Below are 18,367 nucleotides of genomic sequence, written 5' to 3' on the forward strand. Positions count from 1 at the left end.
GGGGACCCGTGACACCCCCAAATTCAGCACAGGGACTGCGGGGGGCGTCCTGGCTGAGCCCAAGCCCACGGGGAGGGGCTGTGGCTACCGGCAGCTCAGGAGCTCTGTGGGGAGAAAAGGGGGTGCAGGGGGGGCACAGACGCTCTGGGGGTGGACACGACCCCTGGGGACCCCCCTCACCTTGGTAGAAGCCAAGCCCCAGCACCAGGACAACAAAGCCCAACATGAAGCCCCCCCCTCAACCCCTACTTAGAAGCAATTTCTTAGGCTAATTAACCACTGATTCATTAGTCCCTGAGCTGCTTTGTTCCTCTGCCAGGCACAGGCCAGCACGGGCTCTGCAGGCTGCAAGGCTGCTGTGTCCTGCCAGGACTCAACACATTGGTTTTATTTGCCCCAAAAAGGGAAAAAGGTCCCAAATCCCTTTGGCCGAGCACAGGAGGGGACAGATTTCTGACAGAAAACTCCAGCAAACGGTTTTGCCCATCTTGGGAAGCACAAACCAAACCCAGCTGAGGTGAGACCCCTGCAGCAGCACTTGTGTGCCATCCCCATCTGAAAACCTCCCTGGGGTGCTCGAGGGTGGCTGGGCAGACTGGGAGCACCGGGAAGGGGCCCCGGCTCAGGGCTCAGCTCCTGGGGTAGGCCCACATCACCCCCAGGAGCTCCAGGGCTCCGACAGCCGGACAGCCGGGATGGAATATGCGCGGGAGGAGCAGGGGAAGGGGGGACGGGGCTGCCGGTGCTGTCTGGAAGGGCTGGCAGCGGGAGGACTTCATCAGGATTTGCATCAAGAAATAGTAAAAACAGGAAAGAGAAGCAGAGCAGCAGCACTGGCACCGTAACACTGATGGGTGTCCCATAAGGACATTGCACATTCATAAGGCAGCACACAATTGAGGCTTTATACACGGTGTTATATCTATCTATATATATATACACACACATACAAGGTTGGTGTATAAACATGTGGTGTTAGTTCTGAGATGGTCCTAGAAGGACAAAGAAACCCACAGCCCTATTGGTGGAGAGGCATGGACAGGCTGCTCACAGACCAATTTGATCAGCAAATGTCGGCTTTATTAGAAGAAAGACACACTTTATATACTGCTTATTACACCCAGAGGCGTGATTCTTCTTCACACAGCATTGGATACATAAGGAAAACATACTTTGTTGTCCACTGCTAATTGGACCACAGCAGGTGTCCATATGAGCTGAGGGCACACGTTCACCCTCTTGAAACTTGTGCTGGTTTAAAAGTTAACCAGCAGGGGGAATGAACTCAACTCAAAGGAGAGATTATAAGTCAGAATAACAATTTATTAAAATAATACAGTAAGTACAATAATACAAACAAACAATTGGTCTCAACCCACAAAAACCCAAATGTATAACCCAGTACCCTGGGGCCTGAACAAAGTGGTGTTCCTTGGGCCCTGTTTGAGTCCAAAGTAAAGGGAGAGGGGAAGAACCTGCTGGTGGGAGAGCTGCTGCAGTCTGGCCAGAACTGGTGATCGCAGTCCAGTGGTGGTCTAAGTCTGGTTGAGAGCGATGAGATGCAGCCGTCCTCTGGATCCCACGAGTGGGTTCCAAAATGTTCCAAAACTCCAAGATTATATATCCTCCAGTTCAGGCAGGAATGCTTGGTACTCCCCTCAGGGCGGGGAGTTTCACAAAGGGTGTGAGGACAGAAACATCCTCCTATCTCACAGGCCTCTTAACACCTAGTTTATAGCCTGAGGAGTCAGGCTCTATGGGCAGAGGGTGCGAATAGTCTATTGACAACAATAGTCTAGTTTCTGGGAAATGACATGGAAGGCTATAGAATACAGTTTTGGGTTACACCCACCATGATGAACTGATCTCAGCTGTCCTAACTAGGACAAAACTCCACCTTAACCTTGGCAGGGAGCCTTCTTTGTCCTAACTTCAAAGGTTGTAGCCACATTAGCTATGCAGTTCTTTTACTGTCTGCACCCAGCCACGCCAAGGCAAGGCTCACAGAAATGCAAAGGAAATTGTTCACGCACAATCTCTATTCTCCCAACGCAGCCCCAGTCCAAGCAGGCACACATCAGCTGCCCCATCATCTCCCCCTCCTGCAGGTTCATCTCCTTGAGACCAGGCACTGAGGTGACCCTGAGACCTGTCACTGAGGTATTCATGAGACAAAGGCACTGAGGTGACCCTGAGACCTGTCACTGAGGTATTCATGAGACAAAGGCACTGAGGTGACCCTGAGAATAAGTGCAAGGCAGAGGTGCTGCTGAGGAAGGACAGCCCCGTGGTGGGGACGAGGCCAAGCTGTGAGTGCCCAGCACCAAGAAGGTGCTCTCCATCCCCTGTGTGCCAGGTGAGCTGGGGCTTTGCTGCAGAGCTGCGGGCGCTGATTTGAGCGGCTCCAAGTGCTGAGATGGTGGGCACCCAGGAACACCAACTGTGCCTGGCCACGGAGCCTGCAAGGAGGAGCAGAGACAGCCCTGGCAGTGTGGGGGGCAGACTGTCCCTGTGCCTTCCCCTGCAGGCCCTGGCTGTCCCTGCTGGGCCCCTGTCCATCCCCATCCTGTCCATCCCCATCAGGTCCCTGCCCGTCCCCCCGGGCTGAGCTCCCCCCAGGAAGTGCCGCGGAGCTGAAGCTGCTGCCATCCCCCCCTGCAGCTGCTGCCCCAGCCAAGGGAGCAGCAAAGGCAGGGCCAGGAGCAGAGGCAGCAGCAGGGGAGCCCTGGGGGGGCTGGGAAGCTCTTGTGTGGGGCAGGAAAGAGGCGCTGGGCACGAGGCCGGGGCTGTGCTGAGCAGGCCCAGCCCTCACATCCCCCCAGCCAACGCCAGCTGCCCAGGGGGCACAGGAGGGACCCCCAGCCCGTGTGCCCCACACTGAGCTGGCAGAGAGAGAACCAAGGGACAGGGACATGGGTGAGGGACAGCCAGGGACACAGCCAGGGGGGTCCTGGATTCAAAGAAAGGGGGATCTGGGGGCTGGAAAACTGGGAATGGCCGGGAAGGGGGACCCAGTGCCCAGGAAAATGGGGTGCAGGGGGATCCCAATAATAATAGGGAAGAGAAGGAGGGAACAATGGGATGAGGCTCCCAAGTGCTTCCTGGGCAGGGAAGTGCCCCCAGGGAAAGGGATCCCTGAGCAGATCTGCTGGTCAGGGCCAGAGTGGGAATTGGGAACAAGGATTTTGGGAATGCAGAGCAGTGGGAGGGGGATTGCCCACTCCCTCCTGCCCATCCTGCACTTTCCAGAGCCCAGACACCTCCAATATGAGCCCAGTTGCTCCCACTATATCCCACTTGCCCACATCATTGTCCCAATTGGCCCCAGTGTAGTGCCAGTCACTCCCACTATGATCCCAGTCTCCCCCAGCAGGGTCCTAGTCACTCCGTTGTCCTCAGTGTAGACCCAGTCACTGCCAGTTGATCCCACCTGCTGCCCTTGTGGTCCCAGTCACCCTCAGTATGGTTACAGGCACTCCCAGTATGACCCCAGTGTGGGCCCAGTTGCTCCCAGAATGATCCCATTTGCCCCAGTTGTGGTCCCAGTCCGCCCAGCATGGTTTTAGTATCTTCCAGTTGATCCCAGTTGGCTCCCAGTAAGGTGCTCTGAGGAGGAAAGACCCAGCCTGTGCCGGGAAGGTGACGAGAGCTTGAGTGGGAGCTCCGACCTGGAGGTCGCTGAGCAACCTCTCACCAGGAAGAAGCGCTACAAGTGTTTGGAATGTTGGAAGAACTTTAGCAAGACAGAGCTACTGATCCACCACCAGCCCATCCACACCGGAGAAAGGCCCTACGAGTGCTTGGAGTGTGGGAGCAGCTTCAGCTGGCGCTCCTGCTGATCCGCCACCAGATCGTCCACACTGAGGAACGGCCCTAAAGTGCTTGGAATGTGGGAAGAGCTTCAAGGACTGCTCCAACCTCATCACCCACCAGAGCTGGCACTCCGGAAAACGGCCCTACAAGTGCTTGGAATGTGGGAAGAGCTTCAGCCTGAGATGCGATGTGATCAACCACCACAAGATCCACAGCGGGGAACGGCCATACGAGTGTCCTGAGTGTGGGAAGAGGTTTAAGACCAGCTCACATCTCCTCCTGCACCAGCGGACGCACACGGATGAGAGGCCCTTCCTCTGCACTGACTGCGGGAAGAGCTTCTACTGCAACTCCCACCTTGTCCTGCACAGGCGCATCCACACTGGAGAGAGGCCCTACAAGTGTGAGGAGTGTGGGAAGAGCTTCACCCAGAGCTCTAACTTGACCACACACCAACGGACCCACCAGTAAGGGAAGCCCTGTGAGCACCTAAACTGCGGGAAGAGCTTCATCTGCTGCTCCAACTCCATCACCCATCGGAGGACCCACATTGGTTCCACAGTGACCCAACTGTGATCCAGGCTGGGCACAGACCTGGTGACCCACATTCCAGGTGATCCATGCTGGGCAGTGTATTGGGTTTGTGTGGCCAGGTTTTGGTAGCAGGGGGACTCCAGGGCTGGGTTCTGTGAGCAGCTGCCAGAAACTTCCTCCATGTCCAGCAGAGCCAATTCCAGCTGGCTCCAGGATGGACCCACCGCTGGCCAAGGCTGAGCCCATCAGAGATGGCAGTGACGCCTTGGGGAAAAAGTACTGAAGGAGGAAAAAGTCCTTGTGCAGATGGAATTGGGTGCAGAGAAGAGCAGAGTGGGAACAGGGGAGAGGAACAGCTCTGCAGACCCCCAGGGCAGTGCAGAAGGAGGGGCAGGAGGTGCTCCAGGCACCAGGGCTGAGATTCCCCTGCAGCTCAAGGAGGAGCCCACAGAGCAGGGGAATGTCCAAAAAGAAGGATGTGAGCCCATGGGAAGCCCATGCTGGAGCAGAGTCCCTGCAGCTGCTGCGGCCCCAGAGACCTCAAAGGGTCTCACTCAGCAGCGCTGGTCATGGGGCCCCCACAGAGGGGGCTTGAGGCACAGGAATTGTCCATCCTGGCCCCAAGTCAGGTCTGTGACTTTCTCTGAAAGTTGGAGAACAAAAATAGGATTCCACTTGGTTGTTCTTCAGGCAAGAAAAATAAGAAGTTTCCCAGGCTGTTGGTTAAACTGCAGGAGCTGGTTAGACAGCACCAGTTCCTGGCAGCAGAGAGTGTTTCTGAGCAGCTCAAGAGCAGCTCAGCCCAGGGCTGTTCATCAAGGCTGAGGCCTGAGGAGCATTTCTCAGATCACAGGGAGGCCTGGGGGGGTGGGGATGCACCACCACACCTGGAAAGGTGTCGTCCCAAGGACTTGCACAGCCGGGAGGTGTTTTCAGTCCCAGGCCCCCCCGGTCACCCCCCAAGGTGCTGGACGGCCCTTCAGACCCACCTGAGGCCACCCCCCCCGTCTCTCCAAGAACCTCCAGGAGGGAAAGCAGCTGAGTCTAAAACAGCAAGTGTTCTCTCGAGCTCTAATGTCTCGTAGCTGCTTGTGAGCTTGTTTTGCTTTGTTTGCTAACATGTGGAAATCGTAAAAAGCTTTGCGAGTTGTGCTTGAGTTGTGAAACAGCCCCGGGCAGCCAACTCTGAAACAATAACGACTCAATGTGTCTCTCGAGTGTGTCATTATCGGCTTGTCGCAGCCCGGGGAACGAACGCGATGTTTGCGGCCAAGGCCGAGGCACAAACCCGTTGCGAGCCCGCCGAGGCCCAGCGGGAAGGAGGAGCCCGCGGGCAGCCGCTCCCTCAGCGGCCCCTGGGGAGGGGACACGGGGGGACACGGCGGGCCGAGCCCGCCAGACCCCGCTCCCCAGGGCCGCCGACACCGGCCCGCCCGGGGCAGGCCGAGCCCGCCAGACCCCGCTTCCCGCGGCGCCTCCCGCCCCCTCCGCCCGCAGCGAGCCCCGAGCCCCGGCAGGACCAAGCCCCGAGCCCCGAGCCCCGGCAGGACCGAGCGCGGGTCCCACCTGCTCCAGCGCCGCCTCCGAGCTCCGCCGCCGCCTCAGCACCGTCCGGGCGCTGCCGCCGCTGCCCTGGCCTGGCAGAGAGAGGGGGCGGGGAGTGCCCGCCCGATCCGACCAATCAGCGCGAGGAGAAGCAGCCAATCATGGCGGGACTCGAGCTCTGCCGCCGCCATTTTGTGGCGCGGCCCGGGCCGGGGGGCAGGAACAGGGCATTGCCCGATCGCCGTCCCAAAGACCCGACTGGGGGACATTGATGGGGTTGGGAACGGCTCAGATCCGAGCAGGAGGATGAGAAGCCAAACGAATCCTAATAAAACACCTCCCCCCACCCCTCCCTCCTTCACGGACTTCACTTTATCCCCTATTCCCTCCCTCCGCTCCGCGGCACAGGGGGATGGGGGTCCCACCGCTGCTTCCGCTCAGGGAGAGGAGTCCGTGTCTGCTCCGTCCAGCGTGGGGTACTTGGCACGGGAGACAGTCCCTCGGGAACAGGCTGCTCCACCGTGGGTGCCCCACGGGGTCACAAGTCCTGCAGGAGCCTGTTCCGCGTGGGCTCCTCCCCGGGCTGCAGGGGGTCTCCTGTCCCCCCACTCCCCGCCGGTATCCGGCGATCGCCACGTGGCTCCGGGCACCCAACATCCCCCTGCCCGTCGTCGGGGCTCTCCCGGCAGCCGTCACCAGAATCCCTCCTCCCAAAAAAAACCACCTCCCGGGGATATCCCAATATCCCCCCAATATCCCCCCAAGTGGCATTTGCGGCTCAGCTTTGGAGTTCTGCAGAAACCAAACATCCCCCCGCTCCCCGAAAAAAAAATTCCCAAAGTCCCTCAAGATGTTTGGGGCGAGCTCCCCCTCCCCGGTCACCTGCGGGATGCGGGGGGCGATGCTCCCGGGACGCGGGGGCTGCGGATACAGCGGGCGGTGCATCCACGTGCGTTTTCTCCTCCTCCTCCCCACTCCCTCCTCCTCTCCCTGGTTTTCTTTCTCCTCCCCCTCCTATTCCCGTTGGAGCTGGGGCAGGTCGGGATGGGGCAGCGCTGGGCTCTTGGCCGCTCCCGCCCGCACTCGGCCGCCGCCGCAGCCTCCACGGCCGGGACGGCGCGGGGGGGCCCGGCCTGGGCACCCCCCACCTCCCCTTTCCCCAAATTCCCGTCCCGGGGGCGCTGGGGCCGAGGGGGGACCCTGGGGGGGTCCGGGGGGAGCGCTGGGCGCTGCGGGTCTGGCTGGCAACTGATGAGTCATCAGCGCTGCGCGCTCGGATTGGCTGAGCACTGCTTTGGGGGTGGGGCTGCAGGAAAGGGGGTTCTTTGCAGGGGAAGACATTTGGAGCTGGAAGGACTCCAAAGCTGAGCCGCAAATGCCCCTTGTGGGGATCGGGGGCGGTCCGCGGGAGGTGATTTGGTTTTGGGGCTGTCCCGGTGGCGGTTCCCGGCAGAGCCCCGGCGGTGGGCGGGGGGATGCGGGGTGTCCCCCCGCCGTGGGGGTTGGTCTTGTTGGAAATGATCCAACTTGCCGAAAATTTTAGGCAGGGGCAGCAGTTGACCGGGTTTCTTTTCACGGGCTCTTGTCGGTTTGATCTTTAAAGCACCCAAACTTGGAGTTTCTCTGCACTGGCTCTGATGAGCTTCCATAAACAAAGCCCGAGGGAGCTGAAGATGGGACATCTGGGATCTTAAATTCCTGGTCCTTCAAGGACATGTTGGAGGAACCAGAAGGTCCAGAGGGGATTAACAAAGACATTGCAGTCTGAGAGCTGGAGACTCTGTGTCTGAGGAGGAGTGCTAAGAGGACCAAAGAACGTGGACCAAATTAGCCAATAAGGATAGAATACTAATTAGAGTATTAATTTGTCACTGATAATGTCGGAACGGCCAAAGCGACACGAAAAAAGGTTCCAGCAAAGTTTATTCCAAGGAAAAAGCAGGGACCCCGGGGCTGCTGCGCAGCCCCTTAAGTACAGTTTTTGAACACACGTAATGCACACGGATAGGACAGTTCAAACTTTCACACCAGAATTCTTACAGCTAATAGGTGCATTTTCTAAACTCTACTTTCTCACAACAACTTTGCTCTTTCTCAAAACAGCCCAGTTCTTTCCCACAACAGTCCCGAGCACCTGCTCTTATTTTTCTCTCATGTTGATGTTTTTCCAAACTACTCTCGTTCAAAACAGGTCCTTGTTCTCATGAGACAGTGCTCCTGTTCTCATGAGACAGTGTTCTCTGTTCCCACAGGACAGCTTTCTCAGGATGCATCAGGATGTTGTCAGGATCAGGGCCTCCATTTTCAGTCCTCTCTTTTCAGCCCATCTCAGGGGTATACTTTGATCTGGTCAACATCTATTGCTTCATCAGTATGTGCCAAGGTGCTGACAGACCCGCTGTCACCCCTGACATTAATTAATGAAGATCATTCATTAGTTCATTAATTTGGGTAAATTAGAACCAGTGAACATTAATTTGTTTGTTTGTTCAAATGTATAAATGTGTGAAAAGTCCGGAAAGGGACACGTGTGGCTGGAATGACTGGCTCCCTGTCTCTGGGAGCCAGAACAAAGCAGTGCCTGGCTCACCAACACTTCCCGGGGCGTTGGAGGGTTTCATTTCTTCCCAACGATTTTCAGGGACAATTCTTGGTGACCCAGGTGGGACAATGCTGTCGACCCTCCAGGGATTCCGGGACCCTGAGGACTCCAGCGAGCCGTGAAAATATTCTTCTGGGAGATCTCAGTCCCTGGATCTGGTGAGTTCAAAGCAAGATCCCTGGAATTTTATTAAGGCATTCCTGAGCATATAAAAGGTATACCTAAGCATCCTAGAAATGGAGCTCTAGAACAGAATAGAAAAGAATTGGGTTGTAAAAGTGATGATATAACTGTAAAAGAAGGAGTGTGATATTTGGTTTATGAGAAGAAATCACTACTGAGTGAGTGAAAGGGGTGGGTTCCAGGCCCCAGGTGTGGTTCAGGGGGTGGGTTCCAGGCCCCAGGTGTGGTTCAGGGGGTGGGTTCCAGGCCCCAGGTGTGGTTCAGGGGGTGGGTTCCAGGCCCCAGGTGTGGTTCAGGGGTGGGTTCCAGGCCCCAGGTGTGGTTCAGGGGTGGGTTCCAGGCCCCAGGTGTGGTTCAGGGGTGGGTTCCAGGCCCCACGTGTGCTTTGCCCACAGATCAGTCACACACAGAGCTCTTGCCCATAGAGCTGCTTTGGGGAGGGCTTTGCTCAGGTAACTGTGTTTGTCAAACCCAATGGTCAGTGCTGGAGAAAGTGAAGTGTTTGGGGAGTGTGTGTTACTGGGAGTGTGTGTTATAGATTAGAATCCTGTCTGACTCGGGGACGCCCATAATAGATATAAAAAAGAAAAAATTCACTTACTGTAAGAGTGTTAAATGCAGTAGTTTGTTCTTGTGTGCATTTTAAAGCGTTTGGTGCACATTAAATATTTGAAGGAAGGTAGCTGTTAAGCTGGGACTGTGTGTTCAGAGCATTCTTTAGTGTCAGCTTTAGTGTTTGCAGGGGTTGGATTTGTGTTAATTGTGCCGATATTCAATTAGTGATTAGTGAATTAGAGATTCAGGTTGTGGATTATAGTACAGTTATTCAGTTGCTGTTGTTTTGTCAGAGAAAAGAGAAGTGAACTGAAATCTCTAGATTTGTTCTTTGAACTGAGCAATATCAGGGTTTGGGAAGGTGTGGTTTGATGCCAGGGAGCAGCAGCAGCTGGGGAGGTTCCTCCAGCTGCAGGGGAAGGAGGCAGAAATGGTCCCAGTGAGAGAGGAGCAGAAGAAAGGATTTGGGTTTGGAAAGCTTTGGAGGGTTTAGTGTGAGAGCAGGGATTTGGAATGTGCGTGGGGAAGGGACAAAGAGGAGCTGCCACAGCCTGGACTCCCCCCAGGGCTCCCGGCCAGGCAGGAAGGCTCCTGCCCATGGAAGGTGTGGGGGGGCCCAGAGGTGTCATCCCCAGCTGAACCTCTGCTACATGGACACTGGGGAGGGAGAAAATGGATTTCTTGGGAGATCCTGGAGTGGCGTGTTGGGTTTGAAAGAAGAGTAAAGGACAATTTAGTCAGAAACGATTCCTGTTGTTGGTGGCACAGGGCAAAAGGAAAATGGGCCTTTCTTTCAACCATTAAAATTTGGAATTGGTAAATGGGTGTTGGCCCTTCAATTTCTTTATGTGCCTGACTGTGCTGTACCATTCCTAGGCAAGAGATGTATTTAGTGAGTTAAATGACATTTGAAAAAGGGAAAATCCAAGTTTGTGGGTGCAGCTGCTTTGTCATTCCTGGGGTTTGGTGTCATTGTGTCACTCAGGGATCCTGAGGAGGGTGAAGCCCTTCTGTGCAGGACATGGAGATGGTCCCTGGCCTGTCCAAATGCATTAAATGCTGCTGCTGAAGGAGCCCCCCCAGTGATTTTATCTGCATTGAACCCCTGGAGCCCACGGGCACCTGCTCCTGCCTGGACAGAAACCAGGAGCTTCTTTGGACTGATGTCCCCCAGGAAGGACGTTTTCACCCCTGTTTCTGAGGCTTTACATAGTCTTTGATCAATAAATATTTCTCCATGTGATTTCTCCTTGTGGTGTCTTCTTGAAGCCTGAAGCAAGCAGAGGAGGGGATGCCAAAGATCCGCCCTCCCCTCTCTATTGTCACTCTGCACCCCCCAGGCCCTTCCTCTGCAGTGTCCTGTCTCCCTGGACATCCCCCCTGGAACTTGTGCCCTTCCCTGCTGGCACGGGTGGGCACACCCCCCATCCCAGTCATGTTCCCAGGCACTGCCAGGGCCACCTGGGTGACCAGCAGGACACGAGTGGGGGTGGCTTGTGAGAGAGTCCCCAAAGGCTCCCTGTCCCCAGAGAGCAGAGCCACGGGGACCAGGGCAGGTCCCCCAGCAGGTCCCACTGCAAATGGCCCGGTTTGTGCTCCAGGGAGGAACAGGCAAGGACCCAGCTTGGGAGAAGATGCTCCAGGAAAGGACCAAGAGTGTCCAAGACACAGGATTTGGGCAGGAACACACCTCAGTGCCCCCTCACATACATGTGGTGTGAGTGAGAACAGCCCAGGGCAGAAACACTCACCTGCCCGGGGGCCCCAGCAGTGGGTCAGCACCAGGCTGCAAACAGGGCAGGGCAAAACTTGGCCCTGCAGACCCCACAGCTGAGGCCAAAGAGAGACCAGCCAGGCCACCACCCCCAGCCCAGCCTATTGCACCTCCGGACACAAGAGTGGGGACCAAAGCTGTGCTTCTCCTTCCTCCTCTGCACCCAGGAGCCACAGCCCGGGGCACGATCCTGCCCCCAGCAGCACAGACTGCCAGGTCCCTGAGCCCCTGGGGCAGGAGCTCCTCGGGGCACAGCCCCTGGGCCCTGCAGCACCACAACCTCCTGTAGGGCTGCCCCTGCCTGGGCTCAAACTGCCCAGCACGAGGGAAACCAGGAGCCAGAGAGCAGAGCTGGGGGCCTGCAGAACATCAGCATCTCCTGCCCTGCACAGCCAGGACAGTTTTCCAGAGCTCACTTAAAACAGCCCCTCCAGAACTTTCCCAGTGTTCCACAGGGCCCAGTCAGTCCCAGGATGATCCCAGTCAGTCCCAGCCTGTTCCCAGTCAGTCCCAGCCTGTTCCCAGTCAGTCCCAGGATGATCCCAGTCAGTCCCAGGATGATCCCAGTCAGTCCCAGCCTGTTCCCAGTCACTCCTGGTCTCTCCCAGTATATCCCAGTTGCCCCCAGCTGCCCCCCCACCCCGAGCTGCCGTCGGACGCCGCCCCCCAAGATGCTGACGGGGGTCGGGGGCTCCATGCTGGGGTTCCTCTGCCTGGGCCTGCATGGAATGAAGGGGCCAAGGTGACACTGCAGGGCCTCCTGGAACCAAAGAACCCTGAGACATTTGGGAACCTCCTGCAATCAAGGGACAATTGGGACCCTGCAGGGCCTCCTGGAAAAAAGGGACCCTGAGAGGGAAACTCATGGAATCCAGGGGCCTTTGTGACATGGGGGCCTCGTGGAACCAAAGGAACCTGGAAACATTTGGGGAAGTTGTGGAATCAAGGGACCATTGTGACACTGCAGGGCAGGATGGAATTACAGGCACACTGGGACACTGTGGCAGGACATTCCCCCCTGGAATGGGACCAAGACAATGCCCTATTTGCAAATGTATCAGTGCTGGGCTGAGAGGGGCCCAGGCCAGGCCAGGAGATGTTGAAACCAGTCTGGGTTCAACCCTGAATTAACATCCTGATGGTGAGGCAACCCCTGGAGTCCAAGGGCTGTCAGTCCATCACTTGATACTATAAAGTTCCAGTCCCCTTTCCCAGGGGCAGGTTCTTCCAACATAACCCTTCTTGGGGTGTATGAGTGGAGATTCCTCCCTTGGCTGGGGAACCCCCCAAGGTCAGTCCTGGAGGGTGAGCAAAAGCGATCTCCCCAGGAGCCTTGGTCTGCAGGAATTATCAAATGTCTACTTAATAATTATTATTTTTTTGCCAGCTTTAGTATAATTCCTTCAATTATATTGTACTTATCCTGTACTACTGGTAGTTTTAGTGTTTTACTGCGTAGTAAATAATTCTGATTTAAATCTTTTGTCTGTTCATCTGTGATAATGAATAGTTCATTTTATATCAATATTTCTGATTTGCCATCATTAAAACCTGCAGGACAAAAGTGGTTCAATCACAGCTCTGTAATTCCTTAAATTCCAACCCTTGGCATAATCCCGGGCTGAGATTGGATCCAGCCACCCCCAGGCTCCTCTCTGAGCAGGAGTTTAGAAAGCCAGGGAGTCCTTTCTGCACCTCGGGACTCAAGGGCAGGACTTCTTTAATGAACTTGGTCTAAGCCTTCCACTCCCCCCGGCAACACGGGATGACAGGGAAAAGGGAGGGGGAAAGGGGAGAAAAGGTGGAAAAAGGGGGTGGGACCCCCAGAGCAGGGCACGGGGAAGCTGTGGTTTGAGGGGACGATCAGAAAGGGGTGGGAGAGAAGGGAAAAGGGGTGGGATCCCCAAAACTGAGTGTGAGGGGGGTTGTGACCCCCAGCCTAAGGGGGAGGGGTTGGGAGCCCCCGGCTGAGCACGGAGGGTCTGGGGATTGGGGGGACGTTGGGAAAGAGGAGGGAGAGGGGGGAAGAGGGAGGTGGGACAGAAGGTTCAGGGGTCCCTTTGTGTCCCCCATCACATGGGGCAGAGGGGGGTGGCAAAGGGGGGTCCGGGGTGGCCCCCTATTTGTCCCACCCGGCGCTGCAGGAACAGCAACGCCAGCGAGGGCTGACAGGCTTTGGAAAGCTCCGACCTGCAGGAGCTGTCAGGGCTCCGAGGCACAGCCCGGGGGCCCAACAGAGGAACGGGGCCGGTCCCCAGCACAGCTTGGGAACAAACGGTTTCCATCTGTCCCGCTGGGAATTGGCACCGGGGCACAAACTGTCACTGCTCCGAGCAGCAGCACTTTGGAGGTGTTACTGCTGTTTTTTGGGATTACCAGGCGCAGCTGGGGATGTGGGAGGGGATCTCCTTCCAGCCGGGATCCGGGAGCTTCGTAGCGGCCACCGGCACCACCCAGATCAGCAGAGGTGCTGGGAATGTGAAGGGATTGAGGATGAGCAGTGGATGAAGTACCTGGGACACAACTGCATCAAAGAGCTCCAGGAATACATCAGATACGGGCAGGAGGCACTGGAGTGTAAAGCTGGGGGGAGGAGGAATTCCCTTGGAAAGATGGGATTTACGAATATGGGATTTGGGAACATAGGTGGATCTCACCCCCATCCCATTCCCATGGGAATTCTATGAACGGATCTCACCGTTATCCCATTCCAGAGCCTCCTGTTGTCCATGTGTCCAGAAAAGTGGAACTGGAACACGGGATCCTGACAGTGTTCTGCCCTCCGTATGGATTCTACCCCAGGACCATCGGGATCAGCTGGATGAAGGGGCATGAAATCTGGGATCAGGAGACAGAGTGGGCTGGGATTGTTCCCAACAGCAGTGGCACCTTCCACAGCTGGGCCAGGATGGAGGCAGCATTCTGGGGATCCTGTGCCAAGGGTGCTGATCCCGCTTCATTTCCATAGGGAAGAGGGAGAGGAATGGATACAACACGACAACTGCAGAGTTGCAGCGGCGGATCTGGCTCTGGATCCTCTCCATATGGATGCCGGGATGGATCCAGGGCTCTGCAGGCTGCCAAAGAGCCGTGAGGTCCCGTGCTGTCCCAGGGGCTCCCTGGTGACCTCCCAGGGGTCTCTGGGGATGAGGAAGAGCCCCGTGGTCAGAGGCTGTCACAGCAATTCCATGGTGACATCCCAGGGGACTTTTGGCTGCTACGGCACCGATCTGTCCCAGGCACTCCCAGGGGCTCCCTGGGGACATTCCCAGCGTCTCTAGGCTGCTAAAAAGATGGGATGTCACAGGCACTCCCAGGGGTTCCATGGGGACATTCCCAGGGTCTCCAGGCTGCAAAAGAGCCGGGATGTCACAGGCACTCACAGGAGTTTCTGTCCTGGGCACAGTGGGAGCTTCAGGCAAAGTTTATCAGAGAAGCTGCCACTGAGTCATGAGGTGCAGAAACACCCCCCGAGACCCCCAAATCCCCCAGGACTGCCCTGGATCCAATCCCAGTCTCAGACTTTGTCGATGGTTTCTGTGTAAAGGATTATAGAGGTGTGATTAAACCTTTATACAGCTTTGTCCCCCAGGACTAAGGATGGCAAACCAGATATATATATATAGAAAGAGATATGATTTATTATGATCATGACTAGATAAGAAGATCTTAATCAAAATTTTTACTACCCAGTATAGGATCTATGACAACTATTATAATATAGTGCACTAGGAAGCAATATTGAAACAATTGTATTAAGGCAAACCCAATTATTAAATAGAGATTGGTGTCACTCATCCAGACCAACGACTGTGGTCAAATCACTTTGGCTCAGCCTCCAGGAATCTCCACCCACCCCCCACCCCCCCCAAGAAGGGACACGTCACAAGACCCTGCCCTTAAAATTTGGGGCTTTTCTCGTATAAAGTGCTGGACTGTCAGTCAGCTGTGTCCAGGCTGTGCCAGCCCAGCAGCCTTGGAGAAGTTCTCAGGGGTGTCACCTGTTTGTTCCTTTGCCCGGGGATTTTCCCAGCTCTGCCACATCTTCCCCTCCCTCTCAGGATGTTTCCCTTTGGAATTGAGGAGTCAGGCTGGTTTCAGCATTATTCAACCCAAAAGCAGCGTGACCCCCCTTCTTCATTTCCCTCGGGGGGCTTTGCAAACAGGGCCTTGTTGGAGTTGTTTTACCCCATTCCAGGCAGAGCATCCTGCTACAGGACCCCCATGGGACCCCCTACGCCCTTTCTCACCCTTTTCCTCACTGTCCCACCCGTTTCCCACCCTCCCTGCAATCCCCTGCTCCCCCCACAGCCCGGTTTGGGGGTGGCCCCTTCCCCCACCCTGCTCAGTTCAAGGTCTCAGCCCCTTCTCACTCAGTTTGACCATGCAAAGCTCGTCCCTTTTCCCCCCTCTCCCACCCCTTTCCCGTCAGACCCCCAAACTCCAGCTGCCCCAGTTGCTCCCACTAAATCTGGGAGTCCTACCTCCCCCTTTCTCTCAGTTTTGGGGGTCCCACCCCCCTCCTTCTCCATTTGGGGACCCCAGCTGTTCCGATCCACTTCGATGCAGAGGGGAACCAGGTCCTAAAACACTCCCATAAGCCAGGTTAAGGCACAAACGAGGCCAGATGCTGGATCCCAAAACGATAATTCAACTTTGTTTTGGAACACAAAAGAGCAGAGAGAAAGAAGGGAGATAGGACAGTGGGACAAGCTAAGGGGAACTGTTAAAAGCACAGGACAGGAGTTAGCAGCCCCACGAAGAGCCGCTGCCTTGCAAGCTGGTAGATCTCTGCTGGGCTTCTGCCCTGGTCGCCTTGTAGCCTCTGAGGAACGAACCCAACCCTAGGGGAAGGGGGTGGCAGCAGCTCCCGCAGCAGTCCTGCAACAGCTCCCCACAGTCCCCGGGCACGGCCTTAAATCCCCTCGCCGTGGGAGCCCTGGATGCCCCCTGGCCCGTTCACCGGGATCCAAGCAAAGGTCTCCTGGCACCGAGATGGGCCCCGAGTGTCCCTTGGCTGGTTCCCCGGTCTCCAAGCGAGATCCGCCTGGCACACCTTCTCACAGTTTTTGATTGTCACAAGTTTTTCTCTTTTTTGCTCCTCTGCCTGCCTCTGCTGGCTTGCTGGGAGCCTCCTGGAGCTTTTGCAAGGAGCTCGGCTCCTGCAGCAGCCCGGCTGTGGCACCAAGGCTTTTGAACTCTGCTAAGGGAAAAGGTGAAGTCGCTGTTGGGCCAATGTTCCATTGCTGTTGCTAAGGGAAAATGTTAAGCTGCGGTGCATGGGGAGGATGTTGAGTTGCCCTGGAACCGGCCCAGTTTAATTAAAGCGCAGGTTGAAGGGTCGGTGCCGTTGCTAAGAGAGCAGCCCTGTTGCCGGGGAGCAGCCAATGGGGAGCTGCCCAGAGGCAGCCAATGGGGAAGCTGCGTGGTGGCGCGAAGGGCCAGCCAATGGGAGAGTGCGATGGAGCCAAGTGTAGCCAATAGACAGCCAATGGGACAGCGAGCGGACGGGCAGCCAATGAGGAGCTGTGGCCGGGAAGGTGCTGAGGGACTGCGCATGCTCGGGGCCAGGCCCCACGGGGTGCTTTTCCCAATTGTCCCCTGTTCAACTCCCTTCAGCCTCCAACACTGATAATTCCTGGCATCCCCCTGGCACTGCAGAGATCCAGATGGGTTCTGCACTTGACCGCCCTGGGGGAGGGGGTGAGCGGGGCATAACCAAGCTCAGGTGTGGACACCTGACATTTCTGGGGGTACCTAGAAGAGAAGCTTTGGGCAAGGTGACTGTGCTTAAACCTGTCGGGCCATCCAGGGACAGCCAAGTTGCTCTCTCACTTCCCCTCCTCAGTCAGACCACAGGAGAAAAGCAGGTGAAGAAATCCTTGGTCAACATAAAGGGAGATTAACTGGAGAGAGGAAAGCAAACAGCAAAGACCACGTGCAGAAACAAAGAAAACCCCTGGGAGGCAAGAATTCAGTCCATGGAGAGGTTTCTTTGGAAGACAAATGTATTAATAAAGGACATCCACGTCTGCCCCCTGCCCATCTTCCTTTCTGCCTTCCTTTCTCTCAGTTTAGTGCTGATCATGCCATCCCATGGAATGGAATATCCCTTGGGTCAGTCCAGCCCAGCTGTCCCAGCCATGTCCCCTGTGAAACACTTGCCCAGCAGAGCCCATTGGGTGGGGGTGGTTGCAGAGAGGCTTCCTGTGGGGCCAGCACTGCCCAGGGACAGCCAAAGCCTTGGGCTGGGACCAACAGCGCTGCAGCCACGAGCACCAACCCAGCAGGACAGGGGCTGCTCTGGGCAAAGGGAACTGCAGCCCAGCCACAGCCAGGGCAGGGCTGCTCAGGGGGCTCTTCCAGCCTCTGGTATTCTGTGACTCAATGAAGCTTTTCCTTGGAGAGCTCTTTGAAGGCCCGAGTGAGAGAGAGGCAGAAGTGCAGCTGTCAAATGCACCAGGATAAACACAGCAGTTCCACTGAGGAACATTTCTGCCCTCAAGCTGGGCAAGGGCCTGTGAGGTCCCTTCTCTCTGCAGGAGCTGATGGCTCAGCCCGTGACTCAGGGCTGGGCCAGGGGGTCTCCAGCTGCCCCTGCCCTGGCCTGTGACAGCCCAGCACAAGGCCCCTGGCTGGCACAGGCCCTGGGAGATCCCCTGTGCCTGAGGGCCTGGGCTCCCTCCAGCAACGGGGCTTCTCTTTGGGCTGCCCCGTCCCTCGTGCTGAGCGCAGGATGGGACAGCAGCAGGCACAGCTGGGCCCTGTCTGTGCCCGCAGCTGAAAGGAGCAGCCTGGGCACAGCACGGGGAGGCTGCTGCTGGCAGGGCACAGCAAAGGCTTTGTCAGGAATGGCCCTTGGGGGGCTCCTGAAGGCTTCAAGGGGCTGCAGGGTTTTCAAAGGCCTTCGGGTTTTGCTTTGGAATCTCGCAGAAGTTTGTGCAATCCTGACCTCCAGTTCTCTGCTCTAATGAGTCCCTGAAGAGGCTTGGTCAGGAAGGGCCCTCAGTGGGGCTCGTTAATGCTTGAAGGGACTAAAGGTTTATTCAGGTCCTTTGCCTTTCCTTTTGACTCTGAGTCTAGGAGAGGTTTGATCAATCATGGTCTCCAATTCTCTGCTTTAATTAGTCCCTTGAGAGGCTTTGTCAGTAGGTCCTCCAGGGTTTTTAAGGAGCTTTGGGATTTCCTTTGCAAACTGAGCCTTCGAGAGCTTTGTGCAATCATGGCCTCCAATCCTCTCCTCCAACCAGTCCATGAGGAGCCTGTATTGGGAATGGCCCTCAGTGGGACCCATTAATGCTTTGAGATACTTTGGGTTCTCCTTCTGACTTTCACTTATGGACAGGTTGGTGCAATCTCCC

The 18,367-nt window shown here is 56.3% G+C and overlaps 1 protein-coding gene across 1 annotated transcript in view; it reads left to right on the forward strand.

The window, feature by feature from the left end:
• LOC127462532 (zinc finger protein 665-like) overlaps positions 1-5,346 on the forward strand; it is a 162,832-nt gene extending 157,486 nt beyond the window's left edge. The window contains 3 exon segments of the mRNA XM_051771183.1: positions 3,567-3,831; positions 3,834-3,872; positions 3,875-5,346. Coding sequence (XP_051627143.1) covers positions 3,567-3,831; positions 3,834-3,872; positions 3,875-4,284 — 714 coding nt within the window. The 3' untranslated portion in view covers positions 4,285-5,346.
• The last annotated feature ends 13,021 nt before the right edge of the window (positions 5,347-18,367 follow it).

This window comes from Manacus candei, unplaced genomic scaffold (genome assembly GCF_025592945.1).
Source record: "Manacus candei isolate 608988 ecotype Guabito, Panama unplaced genomic scaffold, ASM2559294v1 h1tg000129l, whole genome shotgun sequence".
In the NCBI taxonomy this organism is placed as follows: domain Eukaryota; kingdom Metazoa; phylum Chordata; class Aves; order Passeriformes; family Pipridae; genus Manacus; species Manacus candei.